Source organism: Myotis brandtii, unplaced genomic scaffold (assembly GCF_000412655.1).
Source record: "Myotis brandtii unplaced genomic scaffold, ASM41265v1 scaffold8, whole genome shotgun sequence".
Lineage (NCBI taxonomy): Eukaryota > Metazoa > Chordata > Mammalia > Chiroptera > Vespertilionidae > Myotis > Myotis brandtii.
Genome location: NW_005371219.1, coordinates 5413729 through 5440956, shown reverse-complemented (window position 1 = coordinate 5440956; position 27228 = coordinate 5413729). Strand labels below are relative to the sequence as shown.

At 41.2% G+C, this 27228-nt stretch overlaps 1 protein-coding gene across 1 annotated transcript in view; it reads right to left on the bottom strand.

Moving 5' to 3' along the window:
- The window catches only part of LAMA4 (laminin, alpha 4), a 139583-nt gene extending 129344 nt beyond the window's left edge, over positions 1-10239 (bottom strand). Inside the window, exons 1-2 of the mRNA XM_014531270.1 lie at positions 10078-10239; positions 9587-9929 (exon numbers count right to left, since the gene is read on the bottom strand). Coding sequence (XP_014386756.1) covers positions 9587-9781 — 195 coding nt within the window. The 5' untranslated portion in view covers positions 9782-9929; positions 10078-10239. The remainder of the gene's footprint in view (positions 1-9586; positions 9930-10077) is intronic.
- Between the last annotated feature and the right edge of the window lie 16989 nt (positions 10240-27228).

Genomic DNA, 27228 nt, shown 5'->3' with positions numbered 1-27228 from the left:
TTAGGTGTCTGCTGCTAATGCTGGCTGGGTAGCCTCTTGCTGTGGCACCTTGGAAAGGCTCATGTCTGGGGCTGGGGCAGTGCTCTGGCCTGAAAACCTTCCCCAGCCCTGCACCTGGGGTTGTGAGGAAGCCAGAAAAAGGATTCCATAAAAACAGCCCCACCCCACCTGCCCCTCCAGATCAGCCTGCTTCCCTCAGGCTCTGGACTCTGAACTAGGGGTTCTAACTAGGACAACAGCTATGACTCTTGAGTGATTCTGTTCCTTAAGCCAGCCTCCCTTTAATTAGTATAACTTTTGATCTATTTATTAGACAATTCTAGAACTCTGTTGCTAGGAGCAATAACCTTTTTGTTTTGTTCTTTTTAGTCTGTAGAAACGGAGGCCCTGAGAAGTGAAGGGACTTGCTGAGGTGCCTTTAATGGGTGAAGGTGATCTGGTTGTTAGTGGCGTGGCCAAGAGCCAGCATCATTAGTTCTAGACTCACAGTGCAGTGCCTGTCCCACTGCACCCCATCCTGTGAGACTCTCCTACTGATAAATCAACTTAAGGATAAATAGAAACAATAAAAAGTAAAGTGAGTGATAGCATATTAGAATAAACAATTTTTCTCATATATGCATACATATATATACATATATATACTTTAATAGCTGATAGCTCAATTTTGAAAATGAAATATATTTTAATAAACACTGCCTTTATAATTATTCAAAATGTGTGTACACATTTCACATTTTGGGGGAATATCTATATCTATATCTATCTATATCTATATCTAATCTATATCTGTATCTATATCTTCACTTAATTATCTCCAGTTCTAAAGCTAAGGATGAGAACATAAGGTTAGAAGTCAGACAACACTGATCCTGGCACTGCTGCTAAAGAGCTTTGTGTCCTTGAGTGAAGAACCCCAACCCCTTCCTGATACTCAGGTTCCTCACCTACAGAATGAGGGGGCTGAGTCACAGAACATTCTTTCTAGGGATAACATTCTATGATTCCTTTGATTTCATGGTCCACACCACAAGGTCCAATAGGGTTATGCATCCAGCGATAACCACCCACTGGCTCTACGTGCAAACAGGTCCCCTTTATGCTGACTGTGCTGCAGCAGAGGCTTCAGGGTGTGCCTCTTATGAACGGGATTTCAGGGTGTCTGCTGACATTGGTCATGACAGACAACAATTCCAAGGCAACAAAAAGGAATGAGGCAATAATCATGCACCACAGAGAGACACTGGTCCATCTCCGGGCATTCAGACGCGTTCAATCTTCAAATAACAGGCATTTAGCACCTCACCTGTGACCTGAGAATTGACAGAATCACCGATGACAGAACCACTCTGATGCTCCCAGGACTCAAGTCACATCAGCAGGAAGGGAGGCTACGCTTAGGGCACTCAGCTTGTCAAATTGTATCTCTGTTGGTCAAGGGGAATCACACACATTGTGGCTGTGAAGCTTGAAGGGCACCGTGGAGCCACTCTGCTGTGCAAGAAGAGGCCAGGCATGATTTTAAACTCAAGACTCGACTATGTGCTCTGGCTCTTATTGTCGTTCTAGATGGTTCTACAGCCCTAGCATCCGACAATATGGGGCTCACTGGACATTTCTCTTGCCTTCTGCTGGTGTCTATATATGCATTCCTTTGGGCTGACATTGGCTTTACGAAGCTGTTTAATTCAGTATGCTGTGCTGCAGTTCACTTTGTAACTAGACAACAGTATTGCATGTAACAGGAGTTTGAGGTGAGTTTTAGTAAGAGCATCTTTGATCTCTGGACTCCCTGATTTCCGTTAAAGTAATCATGCCTCTCCATCTAAAGGAGGATATCATTTCAAAGTAAATAGTAATACACAAAATCTGCACTATGCTCAAGGGTCCTTTTAACTGTGGTGTATGTACAGCGTGGATTACTGGTCTAGGCTGCAAGAGAACTGTGCTAATGCAACTGTTATTGTTGTGGGGTTTCTCTAACTCATCAGTTCCCATGCAGTCATAAATGGAGATGTTTCACTCCATTTAAGTAAACACTAGCTCACTAGCTTCCACCAGAATATATCACACAAACTAAGAGCATCCTGGAAGTGAAAAGAGGGTCCTGTTGCACATGACTCAAAGTACATCTGACCACTCCCCTCTCCTTTTGTTTCCTTATGTCTTTTTTCTTTATGCAGAGGATTTGGGTTTGTAGATGAACATTTTCCCACTACCATTCAGCCTTGGAATGCTGTTTCCCTCAAGTTTCTCATGAAAAAGACTTGATTCAGAGCCGAACTGCTGGCAGCTGAATTTCATTAAAACTTTGATGGGAAACTTAAGTTGGAATTACAAACATCTGTGGTTAAACTTCCCTTTAGTAAAGCATTTCCCAGAATTTAACTTTACCACACTAGGAGCAAAAAGAGAAACAGTTGGAAAAAAAAAAAAGACTGCTCTTTGGCAAATGCTGGAGTAGATATATAAATATTCCTGTATGTGGTCACTGCATCTTGATGAACTAGCAGATTTACTTGTTTTAGAAAACAAATAAGTAATTGTCTGCAAATGCTAAGTTTTGGAACTTACAGCATGTATTGGTGATTTGATTTTAATGTTTTCCAATCAATCAAATGTCTCAAAATCATGTGTGGCCATCATTATCATTATATTTATATAATTACTTTGAACAAGGAAAACCCATAAAGGAGAGGAGTGTTTTTGACATTATATACATCAAGAAACTGGCATAAGTCAGGTTTGAGAACTCAATTGAAAAAGAGGAAAAAAGGTTACAGTCCTTGTCATATCAAAGATACTATTTTTTGCTTACTTGTTTGTTCTTAGATTTTGGGGGATTTAGAAAAACTCATTCATTTATCTTAACTGCTCAGGTAATCCTAAAGCTATGGTCAAAGAACCATTAGGGATACAATAATTATAAAAACTAAACTAACAGTCTCTTTCTTCTCAAATGTTGGATAATCAGCAAATTTGTAAGCAAACATGGAAAGTAATCAAAGTTACAGAATAAGAAAATTCAGATAAAAATAGACTGATACTACAAATCTTAACTTACAGATAGATAAAAACAAAGTAGAAGAAAGAGAGGGGTGAGGTGAGAGGAACAGGAGAGAGAACTAAGGGCAGACTTTTAGTTAGGCAGGTTATGTAGATTTTATTTCACAACAATCTTGCAAGGCAAATGTGCTTCTGCTCAGTTTACAATCAAACAAACAGAGTCTCTGAAAGATGAACAAATTTGCCCAAAGTCAAACACCTAAAAAGTAGTGGAGCTGGGTTCAGAGTACATTTGTCTGGCTAGATGCCCACATTGTGCCTTTGATGAAAGGTGAACTTAAAATGTTTTAATTCAGAGACTGCAAATAAACTGCCCTCAGGCTGAATTGGGCCATCAGATGTACTTTCCACAGAGCATTTTTAAGAATTGAATCAACGGTTTCACTTAAGAATCCACATTCTGTCTTCTCTTGAAAAAAAAGAAGACCTGGCAACACAGAGAAGTGGCTGCCCCTCTGGCAGAGGACCCACTTCTCCTGTTGCTTTGGCTCCATCACTCACAGGATGTGTTCCTTTCACTGCCCACTTATTTTTTTTTATGTTTAAAATTTTTTTTTTGTTAATCCTCACTCAAGGATATTTTTCCATTGTTTTTTAGGGAGAGTGGAAGAGGGGAAGACAGAGAAAAACATTGATGTGAGAGAAACAAATCAATTGGTTGCCTCCTACACAAGCCCTGACCAGGGCCTGGGCTGGGAAGCAGCCTGCAACCAAGGTACATGCCCTTGGTTGGAATCGAACTCGGACCCTTTGGTCCGCAGGCTAACGCTCTATCCACTGAGCAAAACTGGCTAGGACTGCCCACTTATTTTTTGCTTGGCCTCTACAAGACTTTGAGTTTTATAACTTTCTCTGTACCATATGATCAGCAATTCCACTTCTGGGTATATACCCAAAAGAACTGAAAGCAGGGACTCAAACAAATATATGTGTACACTAATGTTCAGAGCAGCACTATTCACAGTAGCCAAAAGGTAGAAACAACCCAGATGTCCACTGACAGGTACATAGATAAACAAAATGTGATCTATACAGACAATTAAATATTATTCAGCCTTATAAGAAGTGAAAATTGGACACATGCTAAAACATGAATGAGCCCTTGAAGACACTATATTAGGTAAAATAAAGCTCACAAAGGACAAATATTACAGATTCCACTTATATGAGGTACCTAGATTAGTCAAATTCGTGACACAGAGAATAGAATAGTGGTTGTCAGGGCCTGGGAGAAGAGGTTAATGAAAAGTTGTTGTTAATAAGTATTGAGTTTCAGTTTGGGAAGATGAAAAAAGTTTTGAAGATGCATAGTGGTGATGATTGCATAACAATGTGAATGGACCTAATGCCACTTAAAATGGTTAAAATGCTAAATTTTATGCTATGTAAACTTTACGACAACTAAAAACCTTCTTTTGGTTAAAGCAGAGAACTCTGGAACTATAGCAAAAGCTAGTCTTTATATTCCAGAAATTTTATAAAAGTTCTATAAGATAGACCATGTATGTATTGTTGTAGATTTTTTTGTTTGTTTTTAATTCTCTACCTATCAATCTAAATCCTGAGCTACTAATGTAGACTGTAGCATCATGTAGAGGAAACATATACTAGAACATGCTTATAAAACCAACACAAGATACAAGAAAATTCTATAGTTTTAAAAAAAGAAAGAAATCTATCAGGAAAACTCAGTGATATGCTGGGAAAAGAGAACAGAATTTGGAATCCCAAGTCTCTTGCAGGCTAGTCCAGTAATCCATGCTGTGGACCATCTCCATCAATTTGCTCATCTGTATAATGGGTATAATTTTCACTATTGAGTACTAAATAAGATAATGCATGTAGGTTCATAGGACCTTGTAGAAGTCTATAAGTGTTAATTATTTCCTTTTCTATTTGAGTAGTAGTTTAAAAAGCAGTTAATCGACAGGGAAGAGAAGTTATTGCAATTCTTTGGTAATCCTAAAATTTTATGCTCCCTATGCTACTCATCTAGCAAGTACTATGTAAATGATCTTTGAACGGCATTTTATATATCTTCATTTTAAGAAATTTCCAGAATGTTGGCTAAAATTATGCCTGCAGAGAGTTCTACTTACCTAACTACCTTTTTCTAGATACTCCTGCATAATCAAAATTACCTTATAAACTCCTTTGTAGCTGTGTTACTTACCAGGTAGGGTGCCAGGGCAAGTGTTTTATGCCTCAGTTTCCAAGTTTGCAAAATGAGAAAATAACTATATTAGTCCCATTAAGTTGTCATAAGGGTTAAAGGAAATAATTCGTAGAAAGTGCTTAGACCGGTGTCTGGCACGTGGTAAATACTCAATGGGTGTTAGCTATAAACCATGCTATTATTATTACTACTGCCATGACTATATTCTGGTCCTTCTAAAATAATGTTTTTAGGAATCTTCTTTGATGTTTGGTGAGTAGGCGATTGTACCCTACTGGTCTATCTTAAGAGTAATACTTTTTCCACATTGCTACCATGGCACTAGGTTGTAGCCACTCTTACAGAACGTTGATTCATTCTTCCTTATACAGTGACTATGTATGTATTTTTCTTTCTTAGAATTCTTACTCCTTGAGGGTAGGGATGTGACTGCTTCCTTTCTGTCCCTTCAGGCACCTACTTTTTTGCTCTGTATGCGGTAAGGGTTCAAACCTGCTCATTGGATGAGTATTAAGTGAGTGAAATAATGATTGAATATGGGGGTTTCAAATGACCTAATTGCTCTGCTGAACAGCAGTACAGAATGATGGCCCAGGCCAGTGACTGGAGGTGCTAGTATGATTCTGCATGTCTTTTTTCAAAGTAAGGGACCAAGAGAAGGAAAAGGAAAGCAGATAGTGAAAGAGATCTAAACTGTCTTTCAATAAACATTCTGCAATCCTTTAGTGGCCTGGCGCCCACTTACATGCTGGAGAATGGGAATCACATATCAATAGTGGAAAGAGTCCAGAGGAAAAGTCCCTCAGAACCAGTCTAGTTTCATGTGCTTGTTTTTAGTAGGTAAGTTTGTCTAGTGTGGGGAAAATCAGGGGCCAATAGATTTTCTTGGAGGGAAGCCAACAACAACAGCAACACCCAGTCAGTTGCCAGGAAATGAATTCCGGTTTTCCCCTCTCAGGAAAGTTTGCTCATATTGTCAGTTATGTCCCTTATTTTCTCAATTATCTGCCAAAGGCAGTAACAGCCCCATGGCCTCCCCCACCTCCCACCTTGCTCTTCCAACAGAGTCCCCACCCTCTCCTTCTGAGTCTCTGTGTGGCTTCTTTCCAGCTATGCAGTCTGGACCTCTAGCCTAGTGTTCTTGACCTTGCTTAACTCCTGTTTCTTTTTGATAAATCAGAATGTCATTTCTTCCAAGGACACTCTGACATTCTGTCCTTGGGAACTGTTCCCATCTCCACCCCTCCAGTTGCACATCTATATGGTCAAGAAGACTTAGTTTTACTTGCTATACCTAAGTCTTGCTATTACAAAATAAAGACTTTCTTAAATGTGAAATAACAGAATACTGAATATACTTTTAAAAATCGCCTAGTTTCCCCTTTGCCCACCCCCACCTCCTAAGAATCACTGCTCTCACCATAAACTCATCAATAACGAACTCAATGAATTGCTTGTAAAAAAGCAGAAGGCGAGAACATCCTCCCAATGAGCACAGAGTTACCCTTACCCTTGGGTGCTCTTTGTAAAAAAAATTCTTTGCCTCCCAGGGAGAGCTGGGGCTTGTTTTGGAAGGAAAGGAAGGACCTTTCTCTTGGACAGTCAGTGCTCTCCAACATTTTATCCAATGCATGTTTCATGCATTTGTTCCCCTAACTCTCACTGTGCACCACAGTGTGCTGGAGTCCATGTCACAGGCTGAGGACCAGGGGTGGAGAGGACACAAGCCCTGCTATTGAGGAACTTAGGAGCTTTAGGAAGGCCTTCAGCCAAGTGCCTCCCACTGCTGCATGTTGGCTTTAGTACTTTTCTTCCTTCCCTCAAAGGATAATTGAGGAATAACCATTCATATAAATCCAATTGAAATAAGTGAATTTATTTTTAGAATATCCTTCCAGTCACATCTCCAACTTCTCAGGAACAACATATTAGATGTGTCCATGTTCTCGTTCTCTCTCTGTAGATATAAATACAGTCTCCTGAACCAATTCAGTAGGGTGGTTGTACTGTGTCGTTAAATCTCCGGAATGTATTTGGCTTAAAGTCGCCATACTGGCTATAAAGAGCATGGGAAACCCGACGGTGGGGGCGTTGGGATCCTGGGGGACTGCATGCAGGCTAACTGGAGGCATTATGTGAAACTATGCAGTGGGAATGTAATGATTCCAATCCCACCCTTTCTACATCATATATTTCGACCCTCCTGGAATGACTAATCATTTCTGTCTGTTTCCCTAAACCAAAGGCTCTGGTATCCTGAACCTATGAGACCAACAGTATTACAAATTAATTCACTATAGAGTGTTCTTTCTGGCTGGAAGAATATAGACAGAGATATAGCAATATTAAACAAAACAGCACCGTAAAAAAAAAAATTCTAAGAACTATTCCCAGATAAGTGTTTCTTTTTATCCAATCATCCATGTATTTTATAATAATAACAACAACACTTAGGATATATAAAGCATTTATACTATGTCAGGCACTGTGGTAAGCACTCTATATATTTTATCTGGTTTCATCACGATAAATGAATGTGAAGTAGAAATCAATAACTCCTCTAAGCCTCAGTTTCTTTATCTGCAACTTATGCATCTATAATTTGCCCAAGGTAAAGAACAGATAAGTTGAAATTTGAACTTGGGATCATTAGACCACAAAGCCTGCAAGTAAACACTTTAGTGTGCCACCTTCCTATTATTTTACTGGACAAATGGGTATATAAAAAATTGTTCAGGGTCTTAACAATAAACTTAAGTTTCCCTAAAAATCCAATAATTATTTTGTTATTTTTTGTGGGGGGAAAAAGCTACAAAAAGTATGCCTCTCTCTTTAGAATTAGCAGACAAAAATACAGGATGCCCATATAAATCTGAATTTCAGATACCCAATGAATAATTTTTAAGTTTAAATACTTCCCGTGCAATATTTGAGACATAACCAAAAATCTATTTGTTGTTTATCTGAGATTCAAATTTAATTGAGCAGCTTGTATTTTTTTCTGGCAACTCTATTCTTAAGTTAAGCATTTCAGGGACTTTCCATGCCCAAACAACAGGTGGAGACAATGCCTCTGGGGGTGAAATCCAAGCCTGTAGAGAAGGGATGCCTTCCTAGGACTTCCCAGGAGTCTCTGCTGGGCCCCCTGTCTGAGTGCGAAGGTGACCAGAAGCCCTGCCCCCTTTCTCCCCGAGGTTGCAGTTTGCACCACAATAGGACATTGGTATGCTCTATGCCTACCCACCCTCCCCCCTTTCTTGGGCGTGGGTAGGGCTCACTCCTGGAGCAGGGTCATCTTCATGCACCCTATTTTATCAGCAATAGTTAATAACTACAGTTACACTGACAATTAGTAGACTTAATAGCAATAATCCAGACTTCCACTCTGTTAGGAATGGTGTCAATCCACATAACAGCTTTGGTTCTATAGTTGCTACAACTATAACTATAGGGTGTGTGTGTGTGTGTGTGTGTGTGTGTGTGTGTGTGTGTGTTTTGGGTCGATTGCTCCTTCCTTTCCCATGAACTTAGATGACTTCATTTTCCTCCTACTGAGCATCTCCCACACCCTGGACGTGCTGTCGGCCGTCTCGCCTCAGGGGCTCCTAAACCACTTACTCTGGGTTCATTTTCCTTTACCCAATTTCTACCCTTTGCTAATGTCTTCAACATAAAAGCTATTGTAATTTAACCCCCACCCCCACCCCCACTCATGTTCTCATCCCCCTGTTGTCCATGTCCATTGGCACATTTGTAATACCTTAACTAATAAAGAATTTTTAAAAAAGCTACTGTAATTGAGCACAATAAACAGCAGCTCTGAGTAAACATATCATCCATAGCATATCTTTATCTGCTGGCAGTTCCCTAACCGCTGCTTTAGTGCCATCACCCTCACCCACCCCTTCACTCTCCAGGGAGGATCTTCTGTTTAGTTTGTGACAAAAGGATTGGTCCTCCCCTATTGTTCCCACTGTCCTAACCAGACAGGACAGCAGGAAGCCAGTGCAGGGCACAGGCATCAAGTGCTGTGGCCGGACAAACACGACTCCCCTGGGCACCAAGGGCAGAAAGTCGCAGAGGTGCAGGCAGACTGACTCAGAGGAGGCGCTTTGGCCGGTTTGAACCTGGCACGTTCCAAAGCCTCAGCTCTCAGCTCACAACGTCCCAATCCAATGTACACAGTAAACTCTTCATTTCAAAAGTTTCTGAACTGACCTCATCCAGGTGAAACGGAAGGGGGATGGGGGAGGGGAAGGGGAAGGGGGAGGAGAGGGACAGGAGCGCGGCCCGCACAGCCCGCGGGCAGGTGCCCAGGGGGTGACAATGGCAGGGACACTGTACCTCTGCAGCAGGCGGCAGCCTTCCGGGAGCCACGAGGGGGTGGCTGGTCTCAGGCGGGTCCTGTCTGCCAACCGCTGAGCTCCCTTCAAAGTCAAAGGGAAACGCGTTGTCGTCCCTGGACGCCGCGCCGGAGCAGGCAGCGCCCCAGAGGAGCCACAGACGCAGGACCGCACGCCAGGCTGAGCTCAGAGCCATCCGGCCGCGGGCATCCAGCAAGGCTTTCGGGGCTCGGCAGACGTTTGTCCTCGCTGGGACCCTCCGTGGTGCAGAGGTGCCTCCTCACTTCACCTTCCCTGCGCTCGCAGAATCCAGATGTGGGAACCCAAGGCAGCCCAAGCAGCAACTTAGTAAAAAAAAGAAGGAAAAGGAGAGTGAGAGAGTAAGGGAGTCTCTCTCTCTCTCTCTCTCTCTCTCTCTCTCCTCTTCCTCCCTCCCTTCTTCCCCCTCCCTCCTTCTCTCTCCTCTCTTTCCCCAGGGTTTGCCTCTCTCACTTTCTCTCTTTCTCTCTCTTCCCAGAGGTTCTGGCTGAAGAACATACAGATGGATGGAACTCAAAGCTGAGCATCAAAAGGCAGACTGAACTGGGCGAGCCCGGCCAGCCTGGCCACCTCCTGTCCCTGCGGGGCTGGACTGAGGGCTGAGAGCCTGGCTGCCTTCCCACGCCCAGCCTCACCACTCCCTCTGTACCTTCTACTCCCGGGCCCTCCCCCTCCAAGCCCGCCTTTCACACACCGGTTCGGCTCTCCTCCCTCTCAGTCCCGAGCCCCTCCAAGGAACCCAGATGAATATTTAGCTTTTGCCATTGCTTGCTTACATCTCTTAGTTATTTAGCTAAGGTGACTGGCTGTTTTATCTGTATTTAGATAGATCTTGTATGTATCCCTCTCGGCCCCTAGTTTGCAGGAAAGTGGGTGAAAAGGGGATCCTGGGGGCAGGAGCCAGAGGTAGATGATTTCAGATGGCAGAGGGGAAGGGCACCCACCTCCTCGGGCAAGGTTTCTCCTTTTTCAGAGATGGGCCGCTGCACCCTTTGTGCTAATATCATCCCTGGGGACTGACTGGCTACCCCTCTTCCTCCTGACAGTCCTCACCCAGAGGCTTGGGAGAAGAATATCTTTCACTGCGGCCCTGGAAAATGACTTCATTACTCAAATGCATGAACTTTTATTTACAAAGAACATCTTGTTTTCATCCTAAAGAGGTGCTTTGTAAGGGACCCAGAACAAGGCTTGCAGTGTGTGAGCCTGTCAAATATACTGCCCACAGCACCGACCTCTTCCTCTGGGCCTGTAATCTCATGCCTACCACATCTGTCTGTAACCTTTCCAAGACTCTGGGGGAGAAATTGGGCTCTAGTTTGGCTGGGTACCCCCACAGCTGGGTCAATGGCCACGATAGCTGATAGGTATCTCTAGTCACATTGTCCTCATGATAGAGCTTTAAACATTCCAAGACCAAAACATGACTTACAAAGATTAGATGAGACAGCCATGAAACGATGCCCAGGTAAGTTTCTAGGTGTTTGAAATCACCCACAATTATGCAATGGAGCATTTTCACAAAACCTAATCATTAGCTCTGTTTTATAGAACAACAGTCATTTTCTCTACGTATAAAGGAAACAACAATTTTGTACTAACTGTATGTCTGATATTTGCATAGGTTACTTGTGAACCTCACAGCATTCCTGCAAAATAGGAAAGTTCTGAGAGGCTAGGACACTTGCCCAGGTCACACAGTTGGGCAAAAGCTGAGCTGAGGTGTGAACCTGGGCTTCACTGATTCCAAACTACCTTTCACATCTATACTGCTTGAAACTCCCAAAATTAAGGCCATGAATTCGGAGGAAGGAGAGATGGCACTCCCATTTTTTAATACCTTCTATGTGGCCCTAAATTTGCATAAAGTATCTCATTTCATTTCATCTTCACTATAATCGCATGAGATAGGTATTATTATTCACATTTGGTAAGTGATAAAAGTACTACCAGAATCCAGTAAATCGGATACTAAAATCACTGGCTTTAAAGAAGAAAATGGTGTGATACAAAAGAGCCAAAACTGGAACAAGCCAAAAGTTTTCATATATTCCAAAACATTTGTAATGTTTTCATTTTAAGATATAAAAATAGTATTGCAATGGACCAGTAAGCCAAAATATGATCATTTTCTTCCATATAAACTGATTAACCCACTTGATTAAGTGAAAGAACTTAAAAATATGTTTTGGTTATAAGAAACATCCAAACCTGAAGAAAATTTTTGTGAGTTTATTTGAGCCAAATTGATGACAATTTCTGGGAAGCAAAAATCTCAATGGGTTGAGAAAATACTCAGAAGAATGGCAGTTTTGCAGCTTATTTTGTACATTGTAATCAAAGGAAGAGACTTGAGGATTACATGAAATCCATTGGTGGTTGGTGAAGGGGCCCAGAGAAAGCAAGCCGGGAAATCTCTGGGATTGGATAAAGAGTAAAATGGAGAGTCACATACTACTTTTACAGTGGTGGGTACAGGCTAGTTAATAACATTTACATCACATAGGATTGGCATTTGGAAATAAGATAACAATGAGGGGTTCTGTGGTCTCTGCTCTGGTACAGGGTGAGCCCTGAGAATGTCTGGGGGAGATTACTCTGACATTTCAAAGGTATGTTTGTCTTAGATGCAAAAAGACAATACACAGGCTCACCTAGGTAAGCTTGACCTTTGTCAAGGAAGCTACAGGCCTAGGATGTAGCTACCTGCCTTGACAGCTTTCAGTTAGGAATTTTTATTTCAGACCATCCTATGTGGCTACTTTCAGTTTCTGAGTTAGTAGGGCTCACCATGCTGGCCTTCCCTAAGCTTGTCAGCTTTTGCATGTCCCCTCTTTTTCATCCACAGTTGGGTCTTTGCAAAACTTATTGGGAGACAAGATGGCTAGAGTCTGAAGAGGGAAAATAATTCTCAATTATCCTGCCCTACTGTCTCTTTAAAAGAACTGTAAGTAATAATGATGATGATAAATGCTTACATCATATTCTGACATCAGAGATAGACCTCTTCAGTGTACAACTGCTTCCATTTGTTTTCTGAAGGACTAGGTCCTGTTCTTCATTAACCGTCAATAAATCATACACTTTTTTTAAAAAAAATTGACACAGGGCCTCCTCTTCCTGTTCACGAGGTGGTGCTTGGATTATGTGAGAGGCTTGGACCTATGGACTTTTTATTCATTTTTATTAAATATATGCTTCTAACTCTTCCTTCTCAGATCTATCATTATTCTTGAGGCAACACAGCATAATACACAGGAGCATGGGTTTTTTTATGAAATAATACATTTTAGATTGGCTTAAAGATGTTTTGAGACCTTGACACATAACTTAGTTTCCCTGGATGTCACTTTCCTCATCTGTAAAATGGGGATACTGATACCTCTTCCACTGAGTTAATTATGAATAGTAAATGAAATAATGTAAAGTGTTAACACAGGTTGGCATATAGTCAGTGCTCAACATATACTCTTTAACTATACTGTATTTTTAAAGTCTTAAAAAAGAACAGAATAACTATTTTTAAAAAGAAAAAAATAGCCATGTTTATTTATTCTGTGACTTGGGTAACCTCCCATTTGCTGAAAATAGCCTTTTGCATTTCTGGCTGCTACGTGGGCCTTCCCTGTGTTAACCATGAATGAGGCAGTCACGGACCATAGAGTAATAGGGCGGGCAGGTCAGGAGAGAGCACGGCTGACTATTTTACAGCAAAGAGCTACCCCCAGACCATCAAAGGCCTGAGTGTGGGAGGATTTCATTCTTGCTAAAACTACAACTTGGGAGTGTCTCCAGGGTGGCTGCTTTCTTATCACAACCCTCTCTCTTTCCTGAGATTGAGGCCAGGCGGTCACCAAGTGCTTTCATGTCCATTATCTCCTTTGGGACTCCTACCTACTCCAGGACCCAAGGAGTCTGCTCCATCATCCCCAATGCATCGTAGAGAGCACCTATGTTCAGAGAGGCTAAGAGGTTAAATGACAAGGACACTAAGGCAGTTCATGCAAAATGAGGGCCCCACATCTTCTGACACCCAGACCAATGCTTTTCCTGCTAGACCAAGCTATTTTTAGTTTTGGCAGCAGCAGATCTGGTGGTTTGAAGCCTTTATCAAAAGAAGGTTCTGGAATTCCCTTCTGAGTTTCCTGGTACAGTTATCAGCAGATAAATATCAAGTCGGCCCATTTCCTTCAGCGCTTGGTTGTTGGGCCTGTCCACAGCGCCCAGGAATCTAGTGAGGGTGTTGCTAATGCATCCCGTGTGCCCTTCTATAAATAAAAAGTCATGTCAGTTGCTATTTTGGATGTTTAGGTGCTAATCTTGGACATAATTAGACAGGGGATTGTTGTGTGTTAGTGACAACAATAGATTGGTCAGAGGAGCAAGCAGGAGCGGTTCCCTGCCATGAGATCTCTAGCTGATAATCAAGTGGCAGGAAGGAAGGTAGAAGACAGAGTCTCCTTTTCCGCTCACACTCCTCTCCTCTCCGGCTGAGCTTCTTCTCTCTGAAGGACTCTGGTAGAAGCTCAGGCTCTCTGAGGGGGAGCAGCAGCAAGGGTGCAAGTGAGGATGGGACCGCCTGAAGGTTGCTTTTCTGCCCAGTATTTCCTGAGGCTTTTGTTCAGGATGTGGATAGTATGTAGCTATCCATGTTCCCTCTCCTGACTGTCACTGTCACAGCCTCCTTTGGTTTTTAGCATGTTCTTGCATCCTTTCCACCCATCCCTCCATCCATGTATTCATTTGTTTAATCAGTTCTTATTGAACTCAGTATTGCAGGTTGGATGCTGGGGGTAAATGATGAAAATCATGATGGTAACTCTCGAGGAGTTAAGAGTCTGGTGGGACAGATCGTAAATAGACCCTGCAAAGGATGCAGAGTAATTAACAGGAGTTCAAAGGGAGAGTCCAGACATGCTGCTAATAAAATGCACAGAATAAGCCCTTTACCTGGACTCGGTTAGGGGGAGTCAGGACAAGTTTCAGGAAAAAGGGGCGAAGCAGGGTGCTCCAGGAAGGAACCGCTTATGCAGAGAGACCTGGTGCCGCAGGAGGGGTGAGGAAGCCATGTGGTTCCCAAATATTTTCTGAGCCCCCTGTTCACAGTGCACAGTCAATGTCTTCGGGGCCGGGTGACCAACCTGTGTGAGAAGAAAGGGCTTCCCAGCCTCCTCCAGGTCTCAGCGCTGCCCTGCAGCCCAGGCCTCTATGCAACCAAGAGATCCTCCCAAGATGCAAATCTGAATACTGGGGAGCTCTTCGCAGTCATATTTACAGCCTGAACAAAAGCCTGTTAAACCTAATGGGAGGAGAAACAATTTGTTTAAAATTAAAAAATAAATGTATAACCTTATTGTGGTAAGAACAGTTAACACGAGATACGCCTTCTTAACTGGTTTTGGAGTGTATGGCATTATTATCTACAGGCACGATGTGTACAGCAAAGAACAACTGTTAGGAGGTGCCCTCCTCACCTAGCACCCTTGCTGTTGCTAGTCCATACTCTGAACTTCAGCCAGAGCCTTCTGGTTCATAGGTCAGTGTGCAACCACTGAGCCACGCTGGCTGGACAGGTCTCTTTTCTTTTAAATTACTAAATAGGAATATGTGTGTATATACACATGTAAAAAGAAACAATTATGGTATTTGGGATTGTAATCCATGTAGTTTCTTAATAATAAATTAACCCATAAACATAGGTTCTCACCTTTAAATAAAGTCAGATTTCTCTATGGGAATTTCTAGATGAATTCACACCCTGACATCACTGGGACCTAGAGATGCTGATGAAAACTAGTGGATTTAAAGAGAGCTCTTGGTAACTACTCCTATTTTCCATGGAGCATTCACACCTCCTCTACACAGCACCTATGCTAGGGTCTCATTGCTGCAATTGTTATTACTAGTAATTTTTATATTATTGCTGTTGTTATATGACTAATATATTCTGGAGAAGAAGACAGAGAGTATATATAAAATACATTTTATGTATGTTTATTTGATATATTTCATCCATTGTTTTCTTAGAAAAATTAAGCAAATGTACATACCATTTTAAACTTTCCCTCTAGGTCACTGTAACTCCATTGTGTTACTGTGAATAGCTCCCAGCACTCAGGTTTGCATGTTGAGAGGACCATCTGTGTGGATGGGGCCTGGACTGGAAGGCCCTGCTGTGAGACTAATAGGAGGTGGGAAGCCCTTTCTTCTCACAGTGGCTCTGTAAGCCCCAAGCTCAGGGACCGTACCTGTGAAAGGGAGGGGGCTATGTGGCAAATGGAGCAACATAGACATAAGCATCTGAGTGGGGAAACACATGCATATTCAGGCAAGGGCAACGGTGGGCTGGCCGAAGCCTTGCACAGAGTTCATTTGGGTGAATAATGGGAGATAGTATGGAACAGGTAGGTAAGGTGCTGATTACTCTATAGTTTACTACTAGAAGAGGGAGAGGAGCACAGGGGAGTTAGGAAGGATTAATTGGATAACCATGCGGAGGGCACACTGGAGTGGAGACTGGAGCCTGGGGGACCAGCTGGAGATGGTTACAATAACAGTCTAGGCCTCAGATGACAAACACAGAATATGAACTGTCACTATGTCCCCCGAACATGACTCCCCATCCCTGGCACAATACAGATGCAACACAGACACCTCAATTTGTAAAACTGATATTTAATTTGACGCTGAAGTGAATTTTAGCTTCAATAGGGTCATCCCCTCCTGTTGCAGGGGAAGGATAGGCCTGGAAAGAAAGCAACGTTTGTTCCTTGTGTTTCTCAGCCAACACATACTGTCACACATTTACCAAACCACAGCACGTTGGGCTCCTCTGCCAGCAGCAGATGTTGCCCAACAGTAAGTCCTATGAGACAACTTCTATCCATTACACATTTTATCCCTCAGTAAAGTTCATGCATTACTGACCCTGGGTCTACTCTGACTCCTTCTAAATAACCCCCTAGTCATTCTCTCTCTTCCTCTGTCTCTCAGTCTTGTTTTCTTTTCTTCTTTACTTCACCCTCATTTGTTTTCTCAAAAGTCTCACACTAACTTTAATTATATTTATCTCAAGCTAAGTGCATACCTATTTTCTTTATTTAATAAAAAGGTATTTTTTTTCCTATTAAACCAGCTCCTAAGGCCTCTTTTTATTTTATTACATTTGAAAATATATTTTTATTTATTTCAGAGAGGAAGGGAAAGGGAGAGAGAGATAGAAACATCAATGATGAGAGAGAATAATTCATAGGCTGCCTCCTGCACGCCCCACACTGGGAATTGAGGCCACAACTCAGGCATGTGCCCTGATCGAGAATTGACTCGTGACCTTCTGGTTCATAGGTCAGTGTGCAACCACTGAGCCACGCTGGCTGGACAGGTCTCTTTTCTTTTAAATTACTAAATAGGAATATGTGTGTATATACACATGTAAAAAGAAACAATTATGGTATTTGGGATTGTAATCCATGTAGTTTCTTAATAATAAATTAACCCATAAACATAGGTTCTCACCTTTAAATAAAGTCAGATTTCTCTATGGGAATTTCTAGATGAATTCACACCCTGACATCACTGGGACCTAGAGATGCTGATGAAAACTAGTGGATTTAAAGAGAGCTCTTGGTAACTACTCCTATTTTCCATGGAGCATTCACACCTCCTCTACACAGCACCTATGCTAGGGTCTCATTGCTGCAATTGTTATTACTAGTAATTTTTATATTATTGCTGTTGTTATATGACTAATATATTCTGGAGAAGAAGACAGAGAGATAAGTTAATAATTATAGAAAGTTAATAGAATTCTGTTATCTATAGCATAATCCAGTAAGTATTTTTCACTTTTCTTTCAGTCATTTTAATATTCAGAGCTATGAAAAAATTGCAGATGCTTTAATATCAATGTAATATTTAATAGCTGTTAACATTTCCCATGGAGGCTGCTACCCAGGCTATCCCATGGTTATGGTCTCATTGTCAATGTAAGACAACATCAAGTCCTTTATTAAAGGTTCCATATTAACCATTAGCACCATCTAGGTAATCCATGGCCCCAACTACTCTGTCCTTAATTACTTGGCTCTTTCAGTCCAAAGTGATTTTAGTATGAATTATGTCCTTAACTGACTCAGTTCTCTATTTCAATTTCATTTATAGACTCAGACATAGTAAAACTTGGTAGGATTAGTACCTAGAAGTGAATCTAGGCAACTAGACCATAATTTAAGGGACAATGCCCTGTCTGGTATTCTTAGTGACTCAAATTCAGATTCTATAGTTACTAAAGTTTTTAGTACGCTGGCATTTTACATTGGTCTTCATGTTTTCAACCTTTTGAATATGTAGATGCTGTCACCTACACTTCCCCAAGTAATTCTCCTGACAACTCTGTGGAATGAGTGGCATCATCCAAGTTGAAGGTGAGAGAGCGGGCAGCATTAGTAAGTAGTAGACCATGGCCAGAAGGCTGATCTTCAAGTTCTCAGCCAGGCATTGATTTATTTCCATTACACCTGGCTTGCAAAGTCAGCAGTCTGTGACATTTTTACTTGTACAACCCAAATTAAGACATAGCTGAGTCACAGGATATCAAAAAATCAGCATTCAAGATTGCTATCAGTTTTTGAGAAATAATTCACTTATTATTACTCTTAATTTATTATTTATTCGAAAATAAAAATAGTGATGGCAAAAATGGATTATGGGATAGGAGGAAAGAGGAGCATGTTTGGAAGGAGACATTTAATTCATTAAACAACTGAATAAAAACAAGGGCTTCTTTTCTCGCTTCTTTATTAACTAGGATACCTGAGCATAGACAATTTAAGAACTGGATTTACCATGGCCCAGGCTTGTATTCTAAGAGAAGAGATCTCCAGGGTGAAACTGGTTCTGTGCCAAAGACCTTGAAATAAGCATTTCTTCCAGCTGGCTACTGAAGATGGGCCCTATGACATTTCTGTGCTTAATACAGATGTATAGCTTTTGGGAAAGGTTTAGTGTGATTTTTAACCTACTATTATGATGAGTGATGACCATCAGCTCCATGGAGGGCCTGGGAAAGAGCACAAGGAAGAGAAAATGACACCTGGTGCTCTTATCCCAGGGCTGCCCCTCACTAGTCATAACCTAGAGGTAGTCTCTTAAGCTCTCTGGCTTTCACACTTTCCTTTTATAAAATGAAACGTGAGACAAGATGAGCCGAGGGTCCCATTCAGCTTCAAGGCTCTCATGTTCTAGGAAAGGAAGAATCCCCAGACACTCTGAGTGTGATGGCCATGGCCAAGAACAGATGGATGCCTCAGAGAGCAACACCCAGAGGATTATTCCATGGCCTTCCCTGCTGGGGTAATTAAGCACAGGGTCTGGTAATTTGTGCCTGAAGCTACATTTTAGGTGCCTTAGGAAAATCTGTGGATTTGTCATGTAACAAATCAAATGCAACAAAGGGAAGAGAAATTGAGTTATTATTTTAAACCCTGCCAGATACAGAACCGTGGTCCAGAAAGAAAAAAATGCCACTGGAGACCACAAAAGGAAAAGAATTTGGAAATATGTCTCCTGTCCTCGATTCAACCCTTTATTATACAGCCCTTCACTGGCCCTTCCTAGAACAATAGGCCATCAAAACATGTAGTGCTGGAGATGGAAAAAGACCAGGCAAACGTCACAGGACAGTGCAACAGGAAATTGTGACTCTACTGGCACAAAGGGTAGTTACTCCCAGCCCTTGGGTCACCTGAAGGGCCATTCAAAAAATATTCTATTGAGTTATAATGTTCAAAAGTTAAATTTCATTCATTTCCTTGAGCCCCTATTTTTTCTTAGCTGTGAATCATTTTATCCTTGCTCTTTGAGAAAGATGATAAATGTATAAATACAATTGGTAAAAAGCGAAAGAGCAAACTATGACAAAATACATGTGATGTTCATAAGCCCAATGCCAAGTATAGACACAAGTCTGACTGCACTGAGTAGAACAAGGAACATCTGTTTGTGTGCAGGGTGCTGAAGAATATGGGGGAACAGTATTATGAAATTTGAGCTGTGGATTACTTATTTACTCAGATTTTATGTAATCTATTACATAGACTAAGTAGAACTCAGTCTTCGTGAAAAATGTTATTATTTAACCCGATAAAACAGTAATGAATTTGAGACCATGTGGTAGCTTTGAGTGGCACATATGGCCAAAGCAAGACACAGGCAAACTCAACTGTTCTGATCTACATGTGATGCAGACATGTGGATAAACTAAAAAAGGAAAATAAATTTAAAAATAAGAAGCAAAAGGCCAGAAGCATTAAAACACAAAGCAATCTCAGAGAGATCAGAAGAACATTGTCTGTGCCTTCCGTCTCCCTAGCTCCATCTCCTTTTAATAACTTAAACAGCTGTTTCTGCTCCCTTCTTGGACAATACCATATGCTCTGGTCTCCCTACCCCACCCCCCATCCTGGCAATTCCCTCACTGCATCATGGCTGGACATCATGGTAGGACATCAGTCTGGGAGAAGTCAGTTCGAGTTGGGCAGAAGGCACAATATCAGCAGGTTACCCGGCAGATTTAAGCTTGATTAACCACTGCTTTAATGAAGGTCTGATACTGTAGCTAAACCTGTCCAAGTAGCAGGTCAGGATTCATCCTGACAATTCTGGGAACCAGCAGACATTTTGATTCACTGATGTTATTTCATGCTTTATTAAGCTAGTATGTACTGCCTTTACAATTGGAGCAACACCTCCCTCTACTTACCTAATCATAACATTAGGTAAAGAAGCATAGCTATGATTCTTTGAATGAAAGTGGACAGACAATAGTGTGGTGAAGGCCTGGGGTGTGTGTGTGTGAGTGTGGGGTGGAGGGGGTCAGTAGGGAAAAAAGGGGACATCTGTAATACTTTCAAAAATAAATATAAATTAAAAAAAGAAGTGGGGCAACCAAGTGGCCTGCCACTCATTTGAGTCAATCAGTCTAAAGCCAAACTATCAATCATTAGTGCAACAGTCAGTCTCTCATTTTGCTGCCATTTTCCTAATCTCAGAATTTTTCTCATTAGCTGACAAGTTCCAGCCCCTTGTTCTGCTTATTTATTTATTGTTGTGAAAAATTTTTTGCCTCTCAGGACTCATCACCATCTCCCCTCACCAGCTTGCCTTTTTGGCACCTATTTCTCCTTTCTTCTACTCCAGCTCACAGGGTACGTGGCATTAACATGGAATGCCATAGTATAGGGCAGACTCTATATCACAAGTCCTTCCTTATCAGGGTCCTCAGCAATGCCCAGCAATCCACGTGTTCATCTGTTTTGAATCCTTTTTGCATATTTTTAGAAGCTGTTGTACTGGACTGACACTATCACTCACAAACCATGTGTTCTTTGGCAAAGCTTTTTGTCAAGTGAGTGGCTGGATTCCCTGGCTCTAAAACTGAGTACAGGTTCTGAACCTTCTCCGCCTTTCTCAAATGCCAGTCTGTCACCCCTGCTCTCACTCTCATGAATGACACAGGCTCCTACTTTATTGAAACAAACAATTGGGTTTCCTAGTTTTCCCGCCTTTATGTAACTTTACCATCATTCACTATTGTCTTTTAGAAAAGAGCAGCTCTTGAACCTTGCTTAGGCTAACGCATTGTACTGCACTCTTCTTCCATTTTCTTTAATGATTTTATATATTTTATTGACATAATTAAATTAGCAATAAATGAATGCATATAAACATTTAAGAATACAGAAGTAATTAGAGTAAAAGCAGATGTGCTCTCTTCCTCCATTTCTAATCAATCTTACTCCTCAAAGATAACTACTTTAAATTGTTGAGTATTCTTCCAGAATTTTTATATACATATACATATACATATACGTATAACAAATATATAAATACATAAAAAACATGAATTTTTCACATTATAAATGTTATTCTGCAGCATGTTTTTAAAACCCAACAGCTGTTCTATTCAAAAGCTATTTATTGAGCATCTACCTACTGTGGGTCAAGCTCTATGGTTGGGCGTGGGTATACAAAGGTGAGACAACAGACATGGTTCTTGCCCCAGTAGAGCTTACAGTGCAGTGGAAAAATATTTTGAGTTTTAATCCATTTCAGTATATACATATTTTGCTTATTGTTTCTAATAGCTATATGGCATTCTGTGGAAGAGGTCTTCCATAATTCATTTAAGTGTTCCTTTTTTGAAGGACACTTAGGTTCTTTATATTTTTCCATTATCTATAATAATAATGGCATAATATGCTAATTAGACCAGATGTCCTTTTGGATGTCATTGCTGCCAGACAAAGCTGCAGCGGGTGGGGGCCGGGGCCAAGGCCTTGCAAGAATTTTGTGCATCGGGCCTCTAGTAACTAATATTATAATGGATATTCTTGTATACCTGCGCTAGTTTTTTTTTGTGGGGCAGAATAGTATTAATGAAATTGCTGGGTTGAAGGATATACACATTTAAAATGTTGATGGATAGTGTTACATTGCTCTCTAAAAACACTATATCGATTTTTCTTCTAACAATAGGAAACAGACTCCTGACCTCAGTCCTCCAGCCTCTTTGACTCTTCATCAACTATCTCCCATTTTACTTGCATCTGTAAGCACTTCCTTTGTCTACAAAATGGTTAGGCCATCTTACATCTTAAAAATGTAAATATTCCTTCTATTTTCCTATTTCTTAAGTTATCAGTCTATCTTCTTTATTCCCTTCATCACTGCTGTACAAAGTCAGTGCTCATGGTCGTCACTTCCTCTGCACTCTTTCAATTCTTAAGCCTTTGCATAAGTTTTAGGTTTTCACCATAATGTCATAATGCTTTCTGAAAGGCTCCTAGTCACCTCAAATCACTACATTCAATGTGCTCATCTCAGGTCTAAACCTCTGGGCACCTCTTTTATTTCCTTGTGAAGACTGTCTCCTCTTCTGGCTCCAAAGGAACATAAAAAAGAGGTAGGTCAGATGGTGAACTTTTATAATAAAAACCCTGGTCAACAAACAAAATAATCTGAGAATCCTTTTTGTGAGGACAGAAATATGCAAATATTAAAATATCTCCATCCAAAAAAGGTTAATGGACACACAAGAACAAAATTGACATTTAAGGTAGTAAGTTCACAGCTATTCCCAATCTGCACTCTCCAGAAGTTTGGTTTGATGAGCCCAGAAGCTGACTCCATGTCCTCTATTGCGTATCAGAAGCCCAGCAACATCCATTCTGGGTGCGCCTGTCACCCTGACACCCAGGCCACTTCAATGTGTTCCACTCCACTGTGTAGCATGCTGGAGATAAAGGATGGCATGAGCAAGAACTCTAGATTCATTTTCAGCGTCAGCACATTATGTAAAGATCTAAGCAACAGATACTTTGCACAGTCCAAGACAGAGAGCATTACATGTCTTTTTACCTCTCTCTACAGTTTAGGAGAGATACGGCAGCCAGAGCAGTACTCTAGACCTCTGGAGAGAAATGTTCCTGCTAAAATAAAAAGGGAAAGGGCAGTAGGATAGAGAGAATTGTGAAGTCTTGGTCACACTGTGCTGCTCCATCCCTTGGAGAGGCTGCAACAACAAGGCCCTACCACTTACAGAGACAGCCTTGGCCCAGCAGCTGCTCGTCTTGTACAGCACATTTGACTTCCATGATTTGGGACTAACGTTATATCTTTTCCCTCTCCACCCAGATGAAATCATTTCCTTTCACCATCCTGCAGCTTAGATCTTGTGGAAGAGAGGAGTTAGGGTTATAAAAGAGAAAGGGAGGGAAGGGCAGGGAAAACAGCCAGCTTATACACATGCCAGGAGTTCATTTGAGAGCTTGAAAGAAAGCTCACACTTGCAGAAAGACATGGAACTTAAAGACTTGAACTGGCCACATTGATGAGTAAACTTTCCCATCTTTGCTGAGCCAGACCTTGGCAAGGTACCTATGCCATTCCCTGAAAGGAATCCTATTAATAAGCTATGTTTTGCTTTTCAGAGATTATTAGGGCTTTATTATATTAAAATCTTGTTAGGAGTTAAAAGACAATTTTTAGTCATATTAAATCATGGGGTGGAGAAAATACTCCCTAATCCTCATAAACTTGCAAAAGTGGAAAATGGCAAGCTTTGCCTTTTCCCCACAGCACACACAATTTGAAAAATAGCATGAAGACTGCATCCAAACCCTCTCTCTGCCCTAAAAATGGCATAGCAATCTAACGAATGAGTATATGCACTAGCATATGTTGTCAGCTGTCTTAATACAAGAATGTTTCCATAATATAATGTTATTTCTTCAAATCACATTCAATATTTTTGGCTGTCAGAGTACAGCAAGGGGGAAAAAAACAAGACACTTTTAGGGCAGAGGAGGAAGATTCAAGAACTGTTGAGGGTGAGGGAAGGGAGGGAAAAGGTAGTTTGATATTTGCTGCTCCTCTGACTGTCTTACTTAATTTTTGAGATGGGTGGGGAAGAGAGAAAATGTAGTCGTTTGAGGAAGGCCAATGCCTCAAGGTTGGCAGTGTTATTTTTATTTATTTTCATATTGAATGCTCCATTAACTAAAGGGCCAAAATTGGGTGAACATGGACTAATATCAGGAGACAAAGACCCTCCTACTCTCAGACTGTCCCCAGGAAGTACTAGGGCTGGCCTCTCAGAGAGGTCACTTTCAAAAAGCGCAGTCAGGAATGGAATAAATATTGGCTTAAAATATGTGATAAGGACATGGTAGAATCTCCTTAGTATTATATTCAAGCTCTGGCCTCTCCCAACACACACACACACACACACACACACACACACCACACACCCTTCCGTGGTTCAATTCTGGTTAAGAGAGAGTTTTGTTTTTCATTTTGTTACATAATGTGGCAAAGATGAGGAGCTTGAGAGGCTGGCCAGTGAGGCCTTTTTGATGTCCCCTTCCATCAGAGTTCTGAAGCCCTCAAAGGATTTGCAAATTATGGGAAAAAAGATAATTGGTTGAGAATATAAATTCTTAACCATTCTTACTTCATGTTCAAGGATTAATATTGATTTCACCTCATCTTTACCCACGTCAACATGGTTTAGATTGTAAATCAATCCAGGGCAGCAGCAGTGACCGGATGCCCTAGATTTTCTAAGATAGCCCTGATTTCAGATGTCCTGCTCTGTGAGCCTCTGAAATACCCTCAAGTTCATTACAATATCTGCACCATTGCTATGCTGTCTACATGACCTCATGTCCAGAAAGGTGCTTCATTAAAACTTTGTTGTGTGGACCAAAAGGGGCCACATACTGCACCTGGCAAGCTCAGGGGAGGCCTGCATGGTGGGCCTGACAAACTCAGAGACCTAAAGTAACCACAGGATGGTCTGAAATTAAAACTTTCTAGCTGAAAGTGAGTCAAGGCAAGTAGTGACGTCCTAGGCCGGAATCTTTCTTGACAAAGGTCACTCTTTGCTGTAACTGAGCCTTTCTACTGCCTTTTTGCATCTATGATAACATACCTTTGGAATGTCAGGGTGGTTTCCTTTTTCCAGACCCCTCAAGGCACAATCACTGCACCGGAGCAGAGACCACAAAACCCCTTATTGTTATTGGTTTTTGTGTTAATTGTTAACTGTCCTGTACCCACCAATGTAAGAGAAGCATTCGTCTCTTCATTTTCCTTCTTATTCAATCTCAGAGATTCAATCCTTCTCCCCATCCTTTGCTTTCTCCTCCCTCTCTAATCTATCAACAATGGCTTTCATGTAACCCTCCTTACACCTCCTCCTTTGATTATAATATATAAAATAAGGTGCAAAACTCCCATTCATTCTCTGGAGCATTTTTTCAATACCTTGAGATTTTGTTTTCCAGCAATTGTCATCAGTTTGGCTCAAATAATCCATAAAAATTCTTATAGGTTTGGAAGTTTCTTATGTCCACAATGGTGATGGTATTGGCAAGTCCTAATCTGTAGCTAGTCAGTGGTGACATCCAGGTCAGGGTCTCCTGCTGCAGAATTGTTCCCATAAGTGGAAAATATGGTTTTATTTTTCCCAGAGATCCAGAGGAAGGAGAAAAGTCCCTTCAGAGCATCTGAAATAATTTTTTTTAAATTGTAAGCCTGGTCAATTTTGCTTGATAAAGTGAAATTTACCTCAGTGTTGGCAGCGACTGTCAGAATATCTTATTTTCAGGAAATGATCTGTAGCTCATAAATTTTGCCAAAACATGAATAAAGTTAAAATATCCTGAAGTGAACTTAAACTCATATTGGAACAATGAAGCTCCCCAGTGAGATGGGACTTGCCTGTAAAAAAAAAAAAATTATACTTTGAAAATGAAATTTTATTTTATTTTCCTCTTTAGTTTTCTTGATACATTTTTTAGCAATTCATTGGAAGAATCTATCTCCTTTTGGTTCCCATCCAGTGTTGTGGTAATTTTAGCCATTTAAAGCGATTTGATTTGAATCTTATGTTTTAATCCCCACTATGCCCTCCCCAATATACACTCACTGCTGGGAGGGCAGCTTCTCTGAGTCTGCAGGCAGCGGAAGGACATCTGCTGGGGATGCTCAGCCACAGAGCCAACATGTATTTGAAAAGTGAAGTGTTGGTGTCATTTAGGGGCAGAGATGAACACTTGGATTAAGAGAGAGTACTTAGTTCCCATAAAAGTTAGGGTCTGAAGTAAGTGCCTGAAGCAAATCTCTTGACCCTGACATTGAGGCCAACCATCCCAGGGCAGGGTCAGAAGCTTAAAAAATACTGTTAATAGAGTTTAATGAAGTGAGGACTATTTCCAATGGAATCTTCAGAAACCCTTCAAGCTGCACTTAGTATTTCCTGTTTGTTTTAGAACAGCGACTTAACCCATTCACAGCCATTGATTCTTATGTATTGATCTTTCCTTATTAGAGAAGTAATGTAATTACAGCATTTGAATATTCAATGTTAATCTTTATTCCTTTCCCTTCCTGCTCCAGCCATACCAAAGGTCTTAAAAATTTTCTGAACAAGACATGTCATTTTATTATGAGTCTTTAAGCATGCTCTTTTCTTGTAGAAAAACCCTATCCTTTCCTCTGCTTCTCTTTGCCTGGCTAATTCCTATTTACCCTTCGACCCTCAAGCTACAGCTACTGACTCTGTAACTGGGTGGAGTGCCAGTCCTGTGAGCTCTCTGAACCCCTGAACTAATTCACCACTTGTCACATCTTTACTTGTCTGAGAGGACCTTCCACCACTGACTGACCAGAAGCTATTCTCTCCAGGGTCTGGTTCATATGAAGTACTCAATATTTGTTTGATGAGTAAATAAATGAAAAATAGAGGAATGAACAAATAACTAACTCCCTTTGTAATTTGTGGCAATAGAGTATCTTTCAGATATTGTGTATCACTTGGAGTACTTGCTAAAAAATGCACATCTCAGGTTCTAACTGCAGAAATTTTGCATAAAATGTAATGATATATGCGACAAGCTACAAATACTTCGTTACCACCAGAACTTAAAATGGGGGACAGAAAATGGAGGTTGATGAGGCTCAAGGGACCGGCAGGGAGTAGGATCTAGAGGAGCCCGACGATGAGATGGGGCTTTATCTGCAGTACAGGTTGTGTGGAGCCTG